The sequence below is a fragment of the Leucopleurus acutus genome (genome assembly GCF_964270905.1).
Source record: "Leucopleurus acutus genome assembly, chromosome: 15".
NCBI lineage: Eukaryota > Metazoa > Chordata > Mammalia > Artiodactyla > Delphinidae > Leucopleurus > Leucopleurus acutus.
This window is the reverse complement of record NC_139157.1, coordinates 71510304-71527954: the sequence shown is the minus strand read 5'-3', so window position 1 is coordinate 71527954 and position 17651 is coordinate 71510304. Positions and strand designations below refer to the sequence as shown.

The 17651-nt window shown below is 38.7% G+C and overlaps 1 protein-coding gene across 1 annotated transcript in view; it reads right to left on the bottom strand.

Moving 5' to 3' along the window:
* ME1 (malic enzyme 1) overlaps positions 1 to 17651 on the bottom strand; it is a gene marked incomplete at its 5' end in the record, with an annotated part of 192052 nt that overhangs the window by 161168 nt on the left and 13233 nt on the right. Inside the window, one exon of the mRNA XM_082855428.1 lies at positions 837 to 970. Within this exon, the coding sequence (XP_082711554.1) occupies positions 837 to 970 (134 nt within the window). The remainder of the gene's footprint in view (positions 1 to 836; positions 971 to 17651) is intronic.

Genomic DNA, 17651 nt, shown 5'->3' with positions numbered 1-17651 from the left:
TAATCACTTGAAATCAAAATCAATCAATAAACCCCTCCCTCTCTCTCCCTCTCTCTCATTATGTGTATGTGCGCGCGCACACACACACACACACACACACATCCTAGCTGTTCTATTTCTCTGGAGAACCCTGACTAATACGAAGACTTACTAGGTACTGGGTTAGCTCTCTCTTCTAACCTTCGCAACAATATTTTCAAATAACTATTATTCTCTTCAACCCACAAATGGAAAAACTGAGGTGTAGATGGGTCTAACACCTTAAAATGAAAAGGCAGCATCAAAAGCAGAGGGCAAGGCACATGCAGTGGTCATGGCAGTGGGTGTAGTGCTTTGCTCTAGTGAGATACAGCCAGAATTTCAACGTAGGGCTAGCTAATTCCCAAGGGTACCTTTATCTTTGTTACCTTTATCTTTGTACAAACATGGAAACTGGGTTCTAAACAAAGTAAGTGACCTAAATTCACGAAAGTGTCGGAACCATGCTTGGAAGATGAAAAAGTGCACTCTCACCTACAACGTACTTAGTGTCTGACTCAAAGCCACTTTCATCTAGTTTGGAATGGCATTTCCTGGTAATTCACCTTCATAGCAACAACTTTATCACAAGAGAAAAGTTGTCTTTCTGAGGATATAGTTTAGAAAATTTTAATTTGTTCAGATGTTCCTACAGAGGGTAAATTTTTTACAAAACATCATTGTATTTACAGGCAAATCCTCCTAGAAGTTGGCTACTCTTTCCAAAGCACTAAATATTTAAACTTTCTCATCTGATAAAAAATAAACTAGACAGTTGCCTATGAGACATATAAAAATCACCTTCAGGAACATGTTACCTGTCAAAATCAGAGTTCAGATGCTCGAAATTCTTAATTACTCTAAGGACCTGGATATCCTGGCTGATGAAGCAAGGTGGCAACAATCCATGAATGTTCAACTGCTGTCTCTCTTCCAGGGTAAAAGCCAAGTCCTATGGAGAAAAGGAAAACACGATAATTCAACGGGGGAAAAGGACAAAACGCTTATCTACACACCAAATAAATCCAACAAGTATATGGAACTGAAAATCAGAAGATCTGGCATCCCTCCAAGCGTGGCCATGTGACTGAGTAAACCATGTAATCTCTCCACACCTCACTTTCCTCACCTTTAAATATTAGGATAATATTTTCAGATCTGTGTCACTTAGATAACGTTAGGATAAAATCAGGCAATGGATAGGAGGAAATTATCTGAAGCCACGCAAATGAAAGAAGATATAATTATCAGTATTAGTACCATTAAATTTAAAAATGAATAGTAGTTATTACAAAAGGTTTTTAAATGATGAACATGAGTAGGTCACCTACGACCTGCTGTGTTTCTTTTTTATTTATTTATTTATTCATTGGCTGCATCAGATCTTAGTTGCGGCACATGGGATCTTTCGTTGTGGCATGCGGGCTCTTTGTTGCAGTGCACAGGCTCCTCTCTAGATGTGGTGTGCGGGCTGCAGAGCACGTGGGCTCTGTAATTGCGGCGCACAGGCTTAGTTGCCCTGCGACATGTGTGATCTTAGTTCCCCAACCAAGGATCAAACCAGTGTCCCCCGCATTGCAAGACCAATTCTTAACCCCTGGACCACCAGGGAAGTCCCCTGCTGTGTTTCTATGTATAAAATAGGTCAGGAGACACCTTATCTATGATTCTGCGGTACCTTTTCCAACATTCCTCTCCCAAGCTATCTCCCACTAATTATACACTCCTAGTTACACAAAACTTCTCACCATTGCCTGGACGTGCCGCACCCCTTTCTTCTTGCACTATACCACAGTCAAGAATGTCTTCCTTCCCTGCTTCTCTCCTTTCAAGCCATACCTCAAACGCTCCCTCCTCTCTAAAGCCTTTCCAGACTCACCCAGTAAGCCCATTCGAGCCTTATTATTATACCTACATCATCTGTTTACACGAACACTGACTGTACAAAACAACAGCATTACAAACTATGAGGTTCAAAAACAAGCAAACAAAATAGAACTGATGAGTGCATACAAAAACCCAGAATGGACCTAGGAGACTGGCCAGGACATAATACGAGGGGAAGTAACAGCAGATAAACCCAGTAGTCATTAATCTGGAAGATTAGGATCTCCCTGGAGATACTGAAGCCCAAGATTAGACTAACTGCTTTGGGTCTGGCCCCAACGTGATGATGGGCGGGTTTGCTCCATGTGCTATGGGCACGGCTGGTGCCCGTTTCCAAGATGTTTTGCTCCACCAGCAGCCATTCCTTCACTACAAAAGCCCCATTACATGCCCAGCCGGGGGTCCTCTGGAGTTCTAATACACGTGGACAGCAGCAGGATGGTCCCCCTCCGAGAGGATAATCCAGGGTGTCCAGCCGTGCCTAGTGCCATCACCCCCTCCCAGATGCCTGGAGCACAGCGGACCAGCACAGCCTCTCTATCCTCTTGCCTGGCGTCCCCGTCCGCACCAGGAGACACTGCGGTGTTGCTAGAACCCTTCCATGCCATTTTCTGTTTCATTTGTGGTTTGTGTCCCCACCAGAATGCAAACTCCACGAGGTCAGGGAATTTTGTCTGTTTTTTTTTCACTGCTTTATCCCTAGTGCTCAGAACAGTAACTGACATTAGACCTCAGTAACGTGCAAGATAAACAAAATAGAAAGTTTTAAATATTTTAGAGACTGACATTAAAATTTTAAAAACATTAAAACTGCTGCTCAGGAAACTAGCCTATCAAGCCTGGTAAAATTACATTTAAAATTTAAAGTAACCAGAAAGGGATGTTTTTGTGAAAAAGGAATCTACAAAATGGAAGGCATACTTCCCCTGCTAAAAGCACAACTTGTTGTAAAGATATAACATAAAACTTTTTGTAAGGACATAAAGTAAAATACTTTAAAATATAAAGATATAATGTAAAATGTCTGCTTCCTAGAAATGAAGCAGAATTATATACAGTAATGTATTTGAAAAAGAAGACAACAGACTTCTCTCTAGCTTGAAATGAAAACTTGGAAATTAAAAATGGGAAAAAAGCTAGGCTGAAGTTAAAGTCTCAAAAACATATGAATAGATGTGAAGAAGCAGCAAACTTTTGAATGTTATGCCCTTGAAAATCTGCCTGTAAAAATAATAATCAAAATATCGATATTCTGAGAATAAGGCTCATTATCGGAAGTACTAACATATGCTCGTTCTTTCACTTTATAATGGCATTAACTCATTTATTGGTGTCATTAGCCAGTCTTTTTACATGAATTTTCCAATGTTTGGTCTGAAACAATTCCTCAGTCTAACAGGTTTACCATACCTTATGCCATGTAAATGATAACGCCACCTGGATATCTCTTGCTATATTCTTTGATGTTTAGTAACTACAAACTCCCATAGGTTGTTAGCCAAATTTTCCAACACACACTAAAGTACAAGTTCTTAAACAAAAACAAACAAACCACTAGGGCTTAGAAATCTGAAGAACTGGGCCAAGTTAAAGAGTTAAAGTCCTATGACTGGATTCATATCCTATTACTACTCTTTGTGAATTTTTAAAAAATCAATGAATATGTAAACTTAAATCTTAAAACCCCTGAAAAATTTTAAATATATACGGCAGTTTTAAGAATGACACATCAATGTGATTCCTACCAACGAGCAGCTTCCCAAAAAGTATTCAGAGAAACAATAAGTTGAATTTTGAACAATGTAATAATCCCGGCTCTCTATTGCATTTTTTCATACTAACAAAGACATATTAATATATTTTGCAGAAATTTATAAACAGGTCAGTTACATCCAAAACTTGACAGTGACAGCCTAACTTAATACATTCTCCTTATTAAAAAGTTAAGGTAACATATACCTGTTTCAAAGAATTTTTACCTTAGGGTTCTCCTGCAGGGCCTATCCAACAAAGGACATTGTATCCAAAGTACACATGCAGGTTCTAACTTTCAAATGACTTCTACTAAGTCTTTTATGTAGTTGAAAAGCTTAGCTATACATATATTAGGTTTCCAGATCACCTATAATTCTAATTACCTAAAAGTGTTCTCATACACTCTAGGTTCAACCTGTTTTTCTCTTTTTCTTTCTTTTACTTTCCTTCCTCTTTAAAAAACCTTTTGGACCAGATCCCTAGACGGCAGAATGGTATGTTGTTTCACTGCTGAGGGCAACAAACAGGACAACTATTCTTCTAGACTCTACTAATTAATCTATGTATATCTTCTTGAGAAAACTGAGACTCTCAAGCAAAAATGAAAACAAAATTCCTGGCATAACAGGAGACTTATATTAGAAACCATGTTTGCACAGAGCAAACATAACTGAGAAAGAAACTTTGTCCTGAGTAATTTATTAGAAACTATTGCCATAAAAACAGAACAAATAGGATCTATATTCCACACTAACAGTCTTTAATGTTCCAACGAACCTCAGTAGTTTTTCTTTTTTCCCTGTATAATGACTAAAAATAATCAAGCTGAATGGCAAAAAGGAAAACATTACCTAAATCACAAAAATCTTTAAGATAATCTCTACATGTATGGTAATGCATTATGATAACAGAATTCATTAATTTTAATGTTTGAAGCCATAATCATATTAGGGCAGAGATGTTTGTATGTTTTATTCAACCAGTGAATCCCTAGTGCCCAGAATAATACCCATCACTTTGTAGGTGATCAACAAAAAATGTGTTGGATTAACACATTAATCATTAATAAATCATTCATCAATTACTGATTTGCTATAACTATACAGTTGCTATTATATGTTTCGGAGAAGACAAAGCAGAAAAGTGAAGAAAGAAGGTTTAAAGAAGTAGAAAAGACAGTGGAAAGTCATAATCGCAAAAAACCTGGAACAACTAAGCTACATTGGTACACAAGAATATTACTCAATAGTAAAAAAGAAAAACTACCGAAACAAGAAACATAGATGAACTGCAAATGCATTATGTTAATGAAAGAAGCCAGACTCAAAAGGTTACATACTGCATGGTTTCATTTATTTGACATTCTGGAAGCAGCAAAATTATAAGGATTGAAAAGATCAGTTCTCGGGTCGGGGAGTGGAGAGAAGAGTTGACTGCAAAGGGGCAGAACGAGGAAATATTTTCGAGGTGGTGGAACTTTTCTTGATTGTGGCGCTGGTTACACAACATTGTACACTTGTCAAAACAAAGAGAAGCAGGGGCGCAGTGGTTGAGAGTCCGCCTGCCGATGCAGGGGACACGGGTTCGTGCCCCGGGCTGGGAAGATTCCACATGCCGCAGAGCAGCTGGGCCCGTGAGCCATGGCCGCTGAGTCTGCGCGTCCGGAGCCTGTGCTCCGCAACGGGAGAGGCCACAACAGTGAGAGGCCTGAGTACCGCAAAAAAAAAAAAAAAAAGAGAGAAGTATACACCAGAAAGAGTGAATTTCACTGTGCTAAATTTTATTAGGTTCTATAAAATATCAATTCAGCAGCTAATTTGCTCCTCATCTGAAAAGAATATAATTAAAATGACTTAAAAGTTTGCTTAGCAAATTATGGATGTATTTCACATTCCAAATTTTAAAATATCTTTTTTAAAAGCTAATTTGTCTTCAATTTCTTCACCAAATTTTTTCATAATTTATGATTTTGACTGAACTACATACAGATTTGATAAATGTGACATTACAGATAATATGGCATATCTGTCCTAAAAGTTCTTATGAAACAATGTTTTAGAATTTTGTTGACAGTAATTTTGGGGAGAAATTATTTATATGTAAAGAGTACGAAAGGAGAGACCTTTACAGTTTTATTATTTATTGCTCTGAAATAAAGAGATCAAATTGAGCTTTAGTTTTAAATATAATAATTTCAAATGTATTAACATAGTTTATGTGCATATTTCATATCTATAGAATGAGAAGAGATACGGACATTTGCCCTGGACACATTCTACTGAACGGTTCCTTCCCCCAAGTCTTCCAGATTGCCAAAAATTGTTCTTTGAAATTGATTTTTTTTAAATTCTAATTGACAACATAGATAATAACTTTTAAAATTTTCCTAGTGGTATACAATCTCATTTCTTCAAAAAAAAAAACCATCAGCCAGATGGAATATACATTTCCAAGGTAAAGTTTACATCAGAAAAATAATATGATTATTTTGAATGCATTCAGCTGTGCAGTCAAGTTCTCTGGTAATAGTCTCCTTTAAGAGACAGAAAAATCAATTATTTAAAATCAATATATTAACATCTTTAAGAAAAAATATTTGGCTTTATTACATAGCAATTAATTCTTACAGATATCTGATATAAAGTAATTTAAACTGATATAAGTAATGATTATAAAAATATATCTAAAATACACTTGGCCCTAGATACCCTAAAACTTATAAGAAAATATCATAATTGTACAACACCCCAAACTTATTTCATCTAGGTATTACAGGATATAGCAAGTATAACTACACTGTAGCTTAAGTGATGTTTGCTCAATTTTAAAAAAGAAAGAACACCTCTACCTAAGGGAGCAAAAGGATTTTTAAAATATCAGATGAGACGTTTAATTAGGTCAAGTATTTCTTACTTAAAAGTCAGAACTTTATAGATTCCTTATAAGGCTGAGAAATTGTTAACCATCAATGTCAACACTACATTTTCCAAACATAAGTCTTAAAATCATTAATAAGGTTTCAAAATCCTTCCAACAGGATGGAGTTCTACTGTTCTCAAAGAAGTTTTAAGGCAAATTTCACAGTAGAGAAAAGTCCCTGTTAAGGAAGCAGACTGGTAATTCTTAATAAACTATTGAAACTACCAATGTACACAAACGATAAAACCAAGTCTAAGATCACGGATTGAAATGTATATGAATAATCCAAACCAAATGCGTAATACCCATCGCCAGAAGAGTCTCTAGTAATCACATGGACATTCACGCTATTCTAACAAATATATTATACATGTGACTCAGACAAAACCCTCTAAATATGCCTATGATAATATGTAAAGCGAATACTCAAGACAGTGAACCCGAAAGATCAGGACCACAAGATAACTGTCTATTGTGCCTTCATTTGATTTCCTCCCTCTTTGAGGTAGTAGAAGAATCTACAGCCTCAAAGTAGACAGCAATCCAATACACTGAGTTACCAATCAAATCACACATGAATTTGTTAATGACCCTTGCCGATTCCTGAACGGTGGCCTTCCTCCTTCTCTCTGGATTAGGGAGGTGTCCTCCAATGTTCTCCTACAGCACCACGTACTTCTATCATGGAACTTCCCATATTTCATTATTTCTGTTTAACTACTATTTCACCCAGAGATCTAGGTGCTTCTGACGGACAGGCACTATGCTATTCATATCTGTATGACAGCACCTAATCCAACATCAGGATGGAGCAGTGCCTCGATCAACTTTAAATAAACAAATGGATAAATAAATATATGGATCTGAAACAACTTTTCAGTTTCACGTAGTTCAGTTCTCTGTAGCTCTATTTTGAATAACCAACACACCTAATTCAAATTCAAACTAAAATTTTTTCATATGTGCACTAATACAGAGTGCTCATGATTTGAAATCTCTCAAATAACAATTTGCACTTTCCACACATACATTAGATTATTTAATTAAATTAATCCACTTGTAACAGCTTTTTAAAATAACTTTGAACCAGGTATTCAAGATCAACTTGGTATGACAAAAAGACATTTCTACCTGTCAGCCTAAGTGCTAGAGTTTGTGAGGATTTTTTTTTAAGTACCTTCATCTAAACAAGAGTTTCTCAACCTCAGCACTAGTGACATCTTGGGCTAGATAATTCTTTGTTGTAGGCAGCTGTCTAGTACATTTTGAATATATTATAGGTTCCATTAATCCATACACTTTAAATTTACACACATAATTCACTAACAAATATGAATTCATGGCAATATAAGTCTATAGAGCATACTATCTGGATTTAGACCCAAGTTTGGTTCACAAGGAGATATTATTTAACACTATGATTTTGAGCAGGTACTTAAAAGTGCTTGGGGTTAAATGCAGGCTCTCCTCAACTTTCGCATCTACTAAATAGGAGTAATCAAACATATGGAACACACAGTAGATGTGCGTGTTATGTGTGTCCCGTTTGGTTGCTGAGAGGATAAAATGAGACCAGATATTTTTGCATCCTATGTGAATTATAAAGTATTATATTGATAAAAATGCGTGAGTTACTAATAATAACTTTTAAAACAAAACCATGAATATACAAGAGCTAAGTAAATAGTGACTTTTATTCTTCACATTCTTGGTATTGTCAGAAAACTCCTGAATTTAAGAATCAGTTTTTAGAGACCCTGTCAGTACTTTTTGTGAAGACCCAATTTAGAACCCTACCAAAGGTTCTGAACCTAAGGTCCAAGGACCTAATAATCACAGACCCTCAAGGAATCAGTGGGTATAATTCAGGAATCTTTAAATGTGGACATCTTTTCTCACTAACTGTATGAAATTTAGTGTTTCCTTCCATTATAAAAGAAGGGAGAAGAGAAATAGTAGTAGTTCCTGTGATTATGTCATAAATAGAAATAACATATATTTTCATATCACATTACATCTGTGACATATATCTTGAAATATCATTTATGTTTATCATCACTCTGAAATTACAGTAGTTTTAGACCCAAAATATGGTTGTTTTATAACATGAACAGGCATACAGTCTAGTCATATCGATGACCTTCATACTGACCTCTTTACAAAATAAAATTTTATTTTAAATTGCCCGTATTTAAATATATTATCTTGCTATTTAAGTCTCTGATAAAGAGGAATATATCTTATAATATCCCACATTTATTTTTTCAATATTCTGATATCTATATTTCAATATAATCGGTTTCTTTTGTAACACTCTTTATTTCAAACCCTATTTATTTAAACCAGTGATTTAAGGAGTCACAGACTTCACCAAATTTCCAAAGGGGACTTTGGCAAAAAATATGTTAAGAATTATTGCAGAAAATTATGCTTCGGTGTCCTAAGGGATGTATACTTCACATGATATTCCCAGAAATACCACAAGATGGCTTTCTTACTTCAGATCCACAGTTGAGATTTTCAGAAACATTTTATCTCCTCTCAGAGTTATTTTATGGAAGATTGTGAAGCTCACTGTATTGATCGGGGTTCTCCAGAGAAACAGAGCCAGTAGGGTGTATGAATATACATCGTACATATGGAGAAATTTACGATCAGGCATTGAAATTATGGAAGCCGGCAAGTCTCCAGATCTGAAGTCGGCAGGCTGGAGACTCGGAAGAGCCCATGGTGTAGGTCTAGTCCAAGTTCAACGGCTGGAGAAACCAGGAGTGCCAATAGTATGGTTCTAGTGTGAAGGCCAGTAAGTTCAAGACCCAGGAAGAGCCAAAGATTCAGTTCAGGTCCAAAGGTAGGAAAAAACTGGTGTCCCAGCCTGTAGGCGGTCCAGCAAGAGGGGCTCCCTCCTACTCACAGAAGGGTCAGCCCTTTTGTTCTATCCAGGCCTTCAACAGGTTGAATGAGGCCCACCCACACGAGGGAGGGAAGTGTGCTTCACTCAGTCTACCGATTCAAATGTTAATCTCATCCGGAGACACCCTCCTGGACATACCCCAAATAATATCTGAGCAAACATCTGGGCACCCAGTGGCCCAGTCAAGTGGATACAGAATTAATCATTATCTCACCAAATATTTTTCAACAAGTATTTGTTGAGCGAATGCTCACAATGCTTGCAGGCACTAAACCAGTGGAACACTGACATGCTAAATGTGGTTCAAAGCTTTATGAAGTTTGCAGTCCAGAGAGCTTAACAGGACATTATAGGAAGAGCTACACAAATAACTCTAAAATAACAATGTGATAAGTACGGGGGAAAGAAAGGGCAAAACTTAAGAGCTAAGTTCATCTGGAGGGTTAAAAAGGAAGAGCTCACTGAGCAGTGAGGTTCAACTGAGATCTAAGGACAAGTAGAGCAGGAGGGGTTGACCAGCTGAAACGCTGGAGGTGGTAATGCCGGAAAGAGAGGCACAAACCCCGATGCAGAAAAGCGTGGCTTCTTGGAGAGAGCAGAGTGAAGGAAACACCAGCTGTGGGAAGAATGATGAAAGAGGCAAGCCCTGTTGACTAGTTAAAGTTTTAAACCTTAAATCTAGTTGTCGTTGTTGTTTTCCTGGTGAGTTATGCCGTCTCATGAAAATGCTACCAGGGAGCCGGCAGCACCCACCACACAGGATGTGCGACTCCTACACTGAGGAATCCCGATACTCAAGGTGGCTCTGTGAAGAAAGATAAAGCCATGCTTCAGAACCAGTTTCAGAGTACCAGGCAACTAACAAAGGACTCAGCCGGGGACCACGACTCCGTTTTCCGCGTCTCCATCTGATTCACACACTTCCCCCCAACTGCGCCCGTTCTCTGTATACCACCACCTCCTCTCCACCACACTAAGGGATTCATACCCTACATCAATGACAACTTACGAAAATTAACTTCAAACAATATTTAAAAACACACTTTGTAGAATATTTCTGGTCTATAATGGAAACCCTGGTCACCAGAAGCAGCAGTTCCCAGCAAGGGAAAACAGCGAGCCGGGGCACAGAAATGGGAGGGAAACAAGCCTGTCATATTTTTGTATGTTTATTTTTATACAGTGAACCTGTAAGGATATTAAAACATATTAAGAACCATTTATCTCATTTTCCAAGAATAAGATGATCGTATTTCTTATTTACATTGGTTAAATCACTATCCTTATGTTTCCGGCAGCTCTGGCTTGGGCAGAGACAGTCAGTTGCCTACTGTAACATCTGTTCTCCCTTTCCTCCCCAGCCAGAAAATCCTAATATTACGTAGGGCGGTCATGTATCAGGTGAAAGACTACCATTCCAGACTCCCCTGGAGTGAGATGCGGTCATGTGACGAAGTCCTGAGCAATGATGGAAGCAGAACTGTTGCGTGCATTGTGGGAAAGGCTCCTTAAAGAAAGCTGACTCCACTGGAAAGGAGGCCTTCTTGTGTTCCTCTCATTTCTTCCAGCGGCCAGCTTGGAAAGAGTAGATGATGTCTATAAACCTATAGCTGGTTAGGACCAAGAAGTGCTCTTGAAGACGGCAGAGCAGCAACGTCCCTGATGACTCTGTGGACCCACCAAACAGCCCCAGACTGTCTACCTCTAAGTTCCTTCATGGGTAAAAGAGAAATAAGCTAGTGAGTCACTGCTGTTTTATTGTTTTTTGTTTGTTATATGTAGCAAAGTCTAATTCTATTTGTTTTTTTGTTGTTGCTTCTTTTTTTTTTTTTTTTGCGGTACGCAGACCTCTCACCATTGTGGCCTCTCCCGTTGCGGAGCACAGGCTCCGGACGTGCAGGCCCAGCGGCCATGGCTCACGGGCCCAGCCGCTCCGCGGCATGTGGGATCTTCCCGGACTGGGGCACGAACCCATGTCCCCTGCATCGGCAGGCGGACTCTCAACCACTGCGCCACCAGGGAAGCCCGCAAAGTCTAATGCTAAATGATACACTGGTCATCCTTATACTCACTAAAGGGAAGAGATTCTCCAACACACACCCAACAGCATAAACATCCCTCAAGTGGCATGTGACCTGTGGAGAGGTTATGGCCACATCTGAAAGGTAGAACAGAGCTATAAGAATGACTTCAAGAATGATCCCTCATTTATCCCTTCAATAAACTTTTTTTTTGCAGAATACTTAACTATATTCCAGGGCCTATGAGCAGCTATGTTGAAAGATGAAGCTGTAATACAAACGAGCATAACCACCCTGCAACCCACCTCCACCAAGGAACTCTGAATCTTGTAATTTCTGTAGTATTTTTTTCATCATAACATGAAGAGGAACAGAAGTGAAGTACTATATAGATGTAAAAAAAAAAAAATCATCTTTCTAAATCCTTAGAATACAGAAATATTTCCACAGAACTCTACATAGAAATGAACCATTTTCCACAGAATAACCTTTATTACTAATATTTATTTGGCTGTAGAAAATATGTCCCCAGTAAACTGGGCAAAAAAAATGTGAATAAACATTTGAGAGCTGATTCCCCCATTTTTTTTTCCCCTGAAACTTAAAATCAAGTTAGACTTAGTTTCACACATTCCCACCTTTAAAATAACAATCTAAGGGTTCTGGTCCTGTGCAAGATGGTATAAGCATACTTTTCCTTGTCTCTCCCACTAAATCCAACTATAGACCTTGCGTACAATGCACTGAGCAGCCATGTGAAAACTCTGAAGGGTAAATGGTAGGAGAAGAACTGGGGAAGAAGACCAGAATCCAAGGTACCACCAAAGCATCAGTGACATTTCTTGGAGTTTGCCCTCCAGTATGACGTGGCTTTTTTTTTTCCATATCCCTCTGTAATCAACTGACCTTGACTCAAAAAGCAGCACAAAGGCTGCGAATGCAACTGAGTGCAGGCAAAAAGAGTGCCAACAGAAGATTTCTCCTTCTGGTCCAAGAATCAGAAAAGGGTACTCTTTCAAAGGTCACAGAGGAGGGAGATTCACTATTATTTTCCATTCTCTCCAGTCCCAACCCCCAGGCAATCCCATAGTGGGTGGCAGGAGCCACTGCAGATGTCTAAAATTCTGAGGGAGGAAAATCATTCTTTTTAAACAAAGGAGCAATGGTCCCAAGATCATGGGTCAAATGTCTGTTGCATTTTTCTCTGTCTTCCAGTAAAACTTGGCCCCAGATACAAACGCACCTGGAGGAAACACACAGCAGAGCGGGGAAACTAAAGGCCCAGTTTTCTGGCTACTGGGCTGGAAAGGGGGGACCTCAAGAAGACAAAAAGTATCAGAAAGATCACAGAGAAAAGGAAACTCAAGAAAGTAATCTCATAAAGTTGTACATAAACTCCTGAGGTCACCTCTAAGCTATGCATGTATAGATCTGATCTTAAACAGCATAACAAAGGACCTCAGAACTAAACTATAGAGTAAACCGCTGCATAGATCCTACACTGGCCACTAAGCAGTACACATGATGAACAGATCCAAGCAGAACTACAAAGGAGGCTTTGAAAACATAATTGATACTGGAACCACAACCCATAGAAGGTGAGTCCAACTTTCAAACTGACCTAACCAGGTTGAGTGGCTGCAAAAAACTAAAAAGAACAGCATTCCCTTGAGGATTTAACCAAAACCTAGAGTCTCCTAATATGCAAAATATCCAGAATACATGCAAAAATTACTCAGCGTATAAAGGAACAGGAAAGTGTTAATTCTCAAAGGGAAAAAAATCAACAAACGCCAGTCCTGAGATGACACATACAATGGAATTATCACATGAAGACTTACAATGTTACTGCAACTATGCCACAAACCATAAGGGCCAAACATTTTGAAACAAATGGAAAGATAAAAAGTCTTGGCCAAGAAAGAAAAGCTATAAAAAACCAAATGGAAATTTTAGAACTGAAAAATACAATAACTGACATAAAATATTCACTGGATGGGCTCAAGAACAGAAACGAGGTATAAGAGCAGAGACTCAATTAACTTAAAGATAGATAATTAGAAATTAACCATCTGAAAAGAAAAAAGAAAAAACAGACTGAAAAAAAAGTCAGAGGCTCAGGGACCTGTGGGACAATACCAAAAGGCCTACTACTTATTTCAACAGAATCCAAAAGCAGAGGAAAAAGAAAAAACATTTGGAGAAATAATGGCTAAAAACGTACCAATTTTAGCACAAGACATAAACTGAAAAACTCAAGCTCAGCAAACCTCAAGAAGATAAAGAAATCCAAACCCAGAAAAATTATATTCAAGTTGCTAAAAACTAAAAAATAAAGAAAACATCTTTAAATGAGCCAAAGAAAAATGACATCACATACACATGACATTTCAAATGACTGCAGATTTCTCATCAGAAATAAGGGAGGCCAAGAGGAAGAGAAATGGCATTATTAAAGCATTGAAGGAAAACAACCATCAACCTAGAATTGGTTCAAGATGGCGGAGGAGAAGGACGTGCTCTCACTCCCTCTTGTGGGAACACTGGACTCACAACTAACTGCTGAACAATCATCGACAGGAAGACACTGGAACTCACCAAAAACGATACCCCACATCCAAAGACAAGGGAGAAGCCACAATGAGATGGTAGGAGGGGCACAATCACAATAAAATCAAATCCCATAACTGCTGGGTGGGTGACACACAGACTGGAGAACACTTATACCACAGAAGTCCACCACTGGAGTGAAGGTTCTGAGCCCAATGTCAGGCTTCCCAACCTGGGGGTCCGGCAACGGGAGGAGGAATTTCTAGAGAATCAGACTTTGAAGGCTAATGGGATTTGATTGCAGGACTTCGAAAGGACTGAGGGAAAAAGAGACTCCACTCTTGGAGGGCACACACAAAGTAGTGTGTGCTCTGGGACCCAGGGGAAGGAGCAGTGACCCCATAGGAGACAGAACCAGACCTGCCTGCTAGTGTTGGAGGGTCTCCTGCAGAGGCAGGGGGTGGCTGTGTCTCACCATGATGACAAAGACACTGGCAGCAGAAGTTCTGGGAAGTACTGCTTGGCCTGAGCCTTCCCAGAGTCAGCCATTAGCCCCACCAAAGAGCCCAAGTAGGCTCCAGTGTTGGGTCTCCCCATGCCAAACAACCAGTAGGGAGGGAACCCAGCCACACCCATCAGCAGATTAAAGAAGATTAAAGTTTTACTGAGCTCTGCCCACCAGAGCAACACCCAGCTCTACCCACCACCAGTCCCTCTCATCAGGAAAACTGCACAAGCCTCTTACATACCTTCACCTACCAGAGGGCAGACAGCAGAAGCAAGAAGAACTACAATCCTGCAACCTGTGGAACAAAAACCACATTCACAGAAAGATAGACAAGATTTAAAGGCAGAGGGCTATGTACCAGATGAAGGAACAAGATAAAACCCCAGAAAAATAACTAAATGAAATGGAGATAAGCAACCTTCCAGAAAAAGAATTCAGAATAATGATAGTGAAGATGATCCAGGACCTCAGAAAAAGAATGGAGGCAAAGATCAAGAAGATGCAAGAAATATTTAACAAAGACCTAGAAGAATTAAAGAACAAACAGAGATGAATAATATAATAACTGAAATGAAAAACACACTAGAAGGAATCAATAGCAGAATAACTGAGGCAGAAGAACAGATAAGTGACCTGAAAGACAGAATGGTGGAATTCACTGCTGTGGAACAGAATAAAGAAAAAAGAAAGAAAAGAAATGAAAACAGCCTAAGAGACCTCTGGGACAACTTAAATGCAACAAAATTCACATTATAGGGGTCCCAGAAGGAGAAGAGAAAGAGAAAGGACCAGAGAAAATATTTGAAGAGATTATAGTGGGAAACTTTCCTAACATGGGAAAGGAAATAGCCACCCAAGGCCAGGAAGTGCAGAGAGTCCCACATAGGATAAACCCAAGGAGAAACACGCCAAGACACATAGTAATCAAATTGGCAAATATTAAAGACAAAGAAAAATTATTGAAAGCAGCAAGGGAAAAATGACAACATACAAGGGAACTCCCATAAGGTTAACAGCTGATTTCTCAGCAGAAACTCTACAAGCCAGAAGGGAGTGGCATGACATATTTAACGTGATGAAAGGGAAGAACCGACAAGCAAGATTATTCTACAGGGCAAAGATCTCATTCAGATTCGATGGAGAAATCAAAAGCTCTACAGACAAGCAAAAGCTAATAGAATTCAGCACCAGCAAACCAGCTATACAACAAATAGGAACTAAAGGAACTTCCCTAAGTGGGAAACACAAGAGAAGAAAAGGACCTACAAAAACAAACACAAAACAATTAAGAAAATGGTCATGGGAACATACATATCGATAATTTACTTAAATGTGAATGGATTAAATACTCCAACCAAAAGACACAGGCTCGCTGAATGGAAACAAAAACAAGACCCATATATATGCTATCTACAAGAGACCCACTTCAGACCTAGGTACACATGCAGACTGGAAGTGAGGGGATGGAAAAAGATATTCCATGCAAATGGAAATCAAAAGAAAGCTGGAGTAGCAATACTCATATCAGATAAAATAGACTTTAAAATAAAGAATGTTACAAGAGAGAAGGAAGGACACTACATAATGATCAGGGATCAATCCAAGAAGATATAGCAATTATAAATATATATACACCCAACATAGTAGCACCTCAATACATAAGGAAACTGCTAACAGCTATAAAACAGGAAATCGACAGTAACACAAGAATAGTGGGGGACTTTATAACACCTCACTTACACCAACGGACAGATCATCCAAACAGAAAATTAATAAGGAAACACAAACTTTAAATGACACAATAGACCAGATAGATTTAATTGATATTTATAGGACACCCCTTCCAAAAACAGCAGATTACACTTTCTTCTCAAGTACACAGGGAACGTTCTCCAGGATAGACCACATCTTCGGTCACAAATCAAGTCTCAGTAAATTTAAGAACACCGAAATCATATCAAGCATCTTTTCTGACCACAACGCTATGAGATTAGAAATCAATTACAGGGAAAACAACGTAAAAAACACAAACACATGGAGGCTAAACAATATGTTACTAAATAACCAAGAGATCACTGAGGAAATCAAAAGGAAAAAAAAATACCTAGAGACAAATGACAAGGAAAACACAATGCTCCAAAACCTATGGGATGCAGCAAAAGCAGTTCTAAGAGGGAAGTCTATAGCAATACAATCCTACCTCAAGGAACAAGAAACATATCAAATTAACAATCTAACCTTACACCTAAGGAACTTGAGAAACAAGAACAAACAAAACCCAAAGTTAGTAGAAGGAAAGAAATCATAAAGATCAGAGGAGAAATAAATGAAATAGAAACAAAGAAAACAGTAGAAAAGATCAATAAAACTAAAAGATGGTTCTTTGAGAAGATAAACAAAATTGATAAACCATTAGCCAGACTCATCAAGAAAAAGAGGGAGAGGACTCAAATCAATAAAATTAGAAATGAAAAAGGAGTAGTTACAACACTGCAGAAATACAAAGCATCCTAAGAGACTCCTACAAGCAACTCTATGCCAATAAAATGGACAACCTGGAAGAAATGGACAAATTCTTAGAAAGGGATAACCTTCCAAGACTGACCCAGGAAGACATAGAAAATATGAACAGACCAATCAAAAATAATGAAATTGAAACTGTGATTAAAAATCTTCCAACAGGGCTTCCCTGGTGGTACAGTGGTTGAGAGTCTGCCTGCCAATGCAGGGGACACGGGTTCGTGCCCTGGTCCGGGAAGGTCCCACATGCTGCGGAGTGGCATGAACCATGAAGGCCCGTGAACCATGGCTGTTGAGCCTATGCATCCAGAGTCTGTGCTCTGCAACAGGAGAGGCCACAACAGTGAGAGGCCCGTGTACCAAAAAAAAAAAAAAAAAAAATCTTCCAACAAACAGAAGTCCAGGACCAGATGGCTTCACAGGTGAATTCTATCAAACATTTAGAGAAGAGCTAATACCCATGCTTCTCAAACTCTTCCAAAGAATTGCAGAGGAAGGAACACTCCTAAACTCATTCTATGAGGCCACCATCAATCTCCCTGATACCAAAACCAGACAA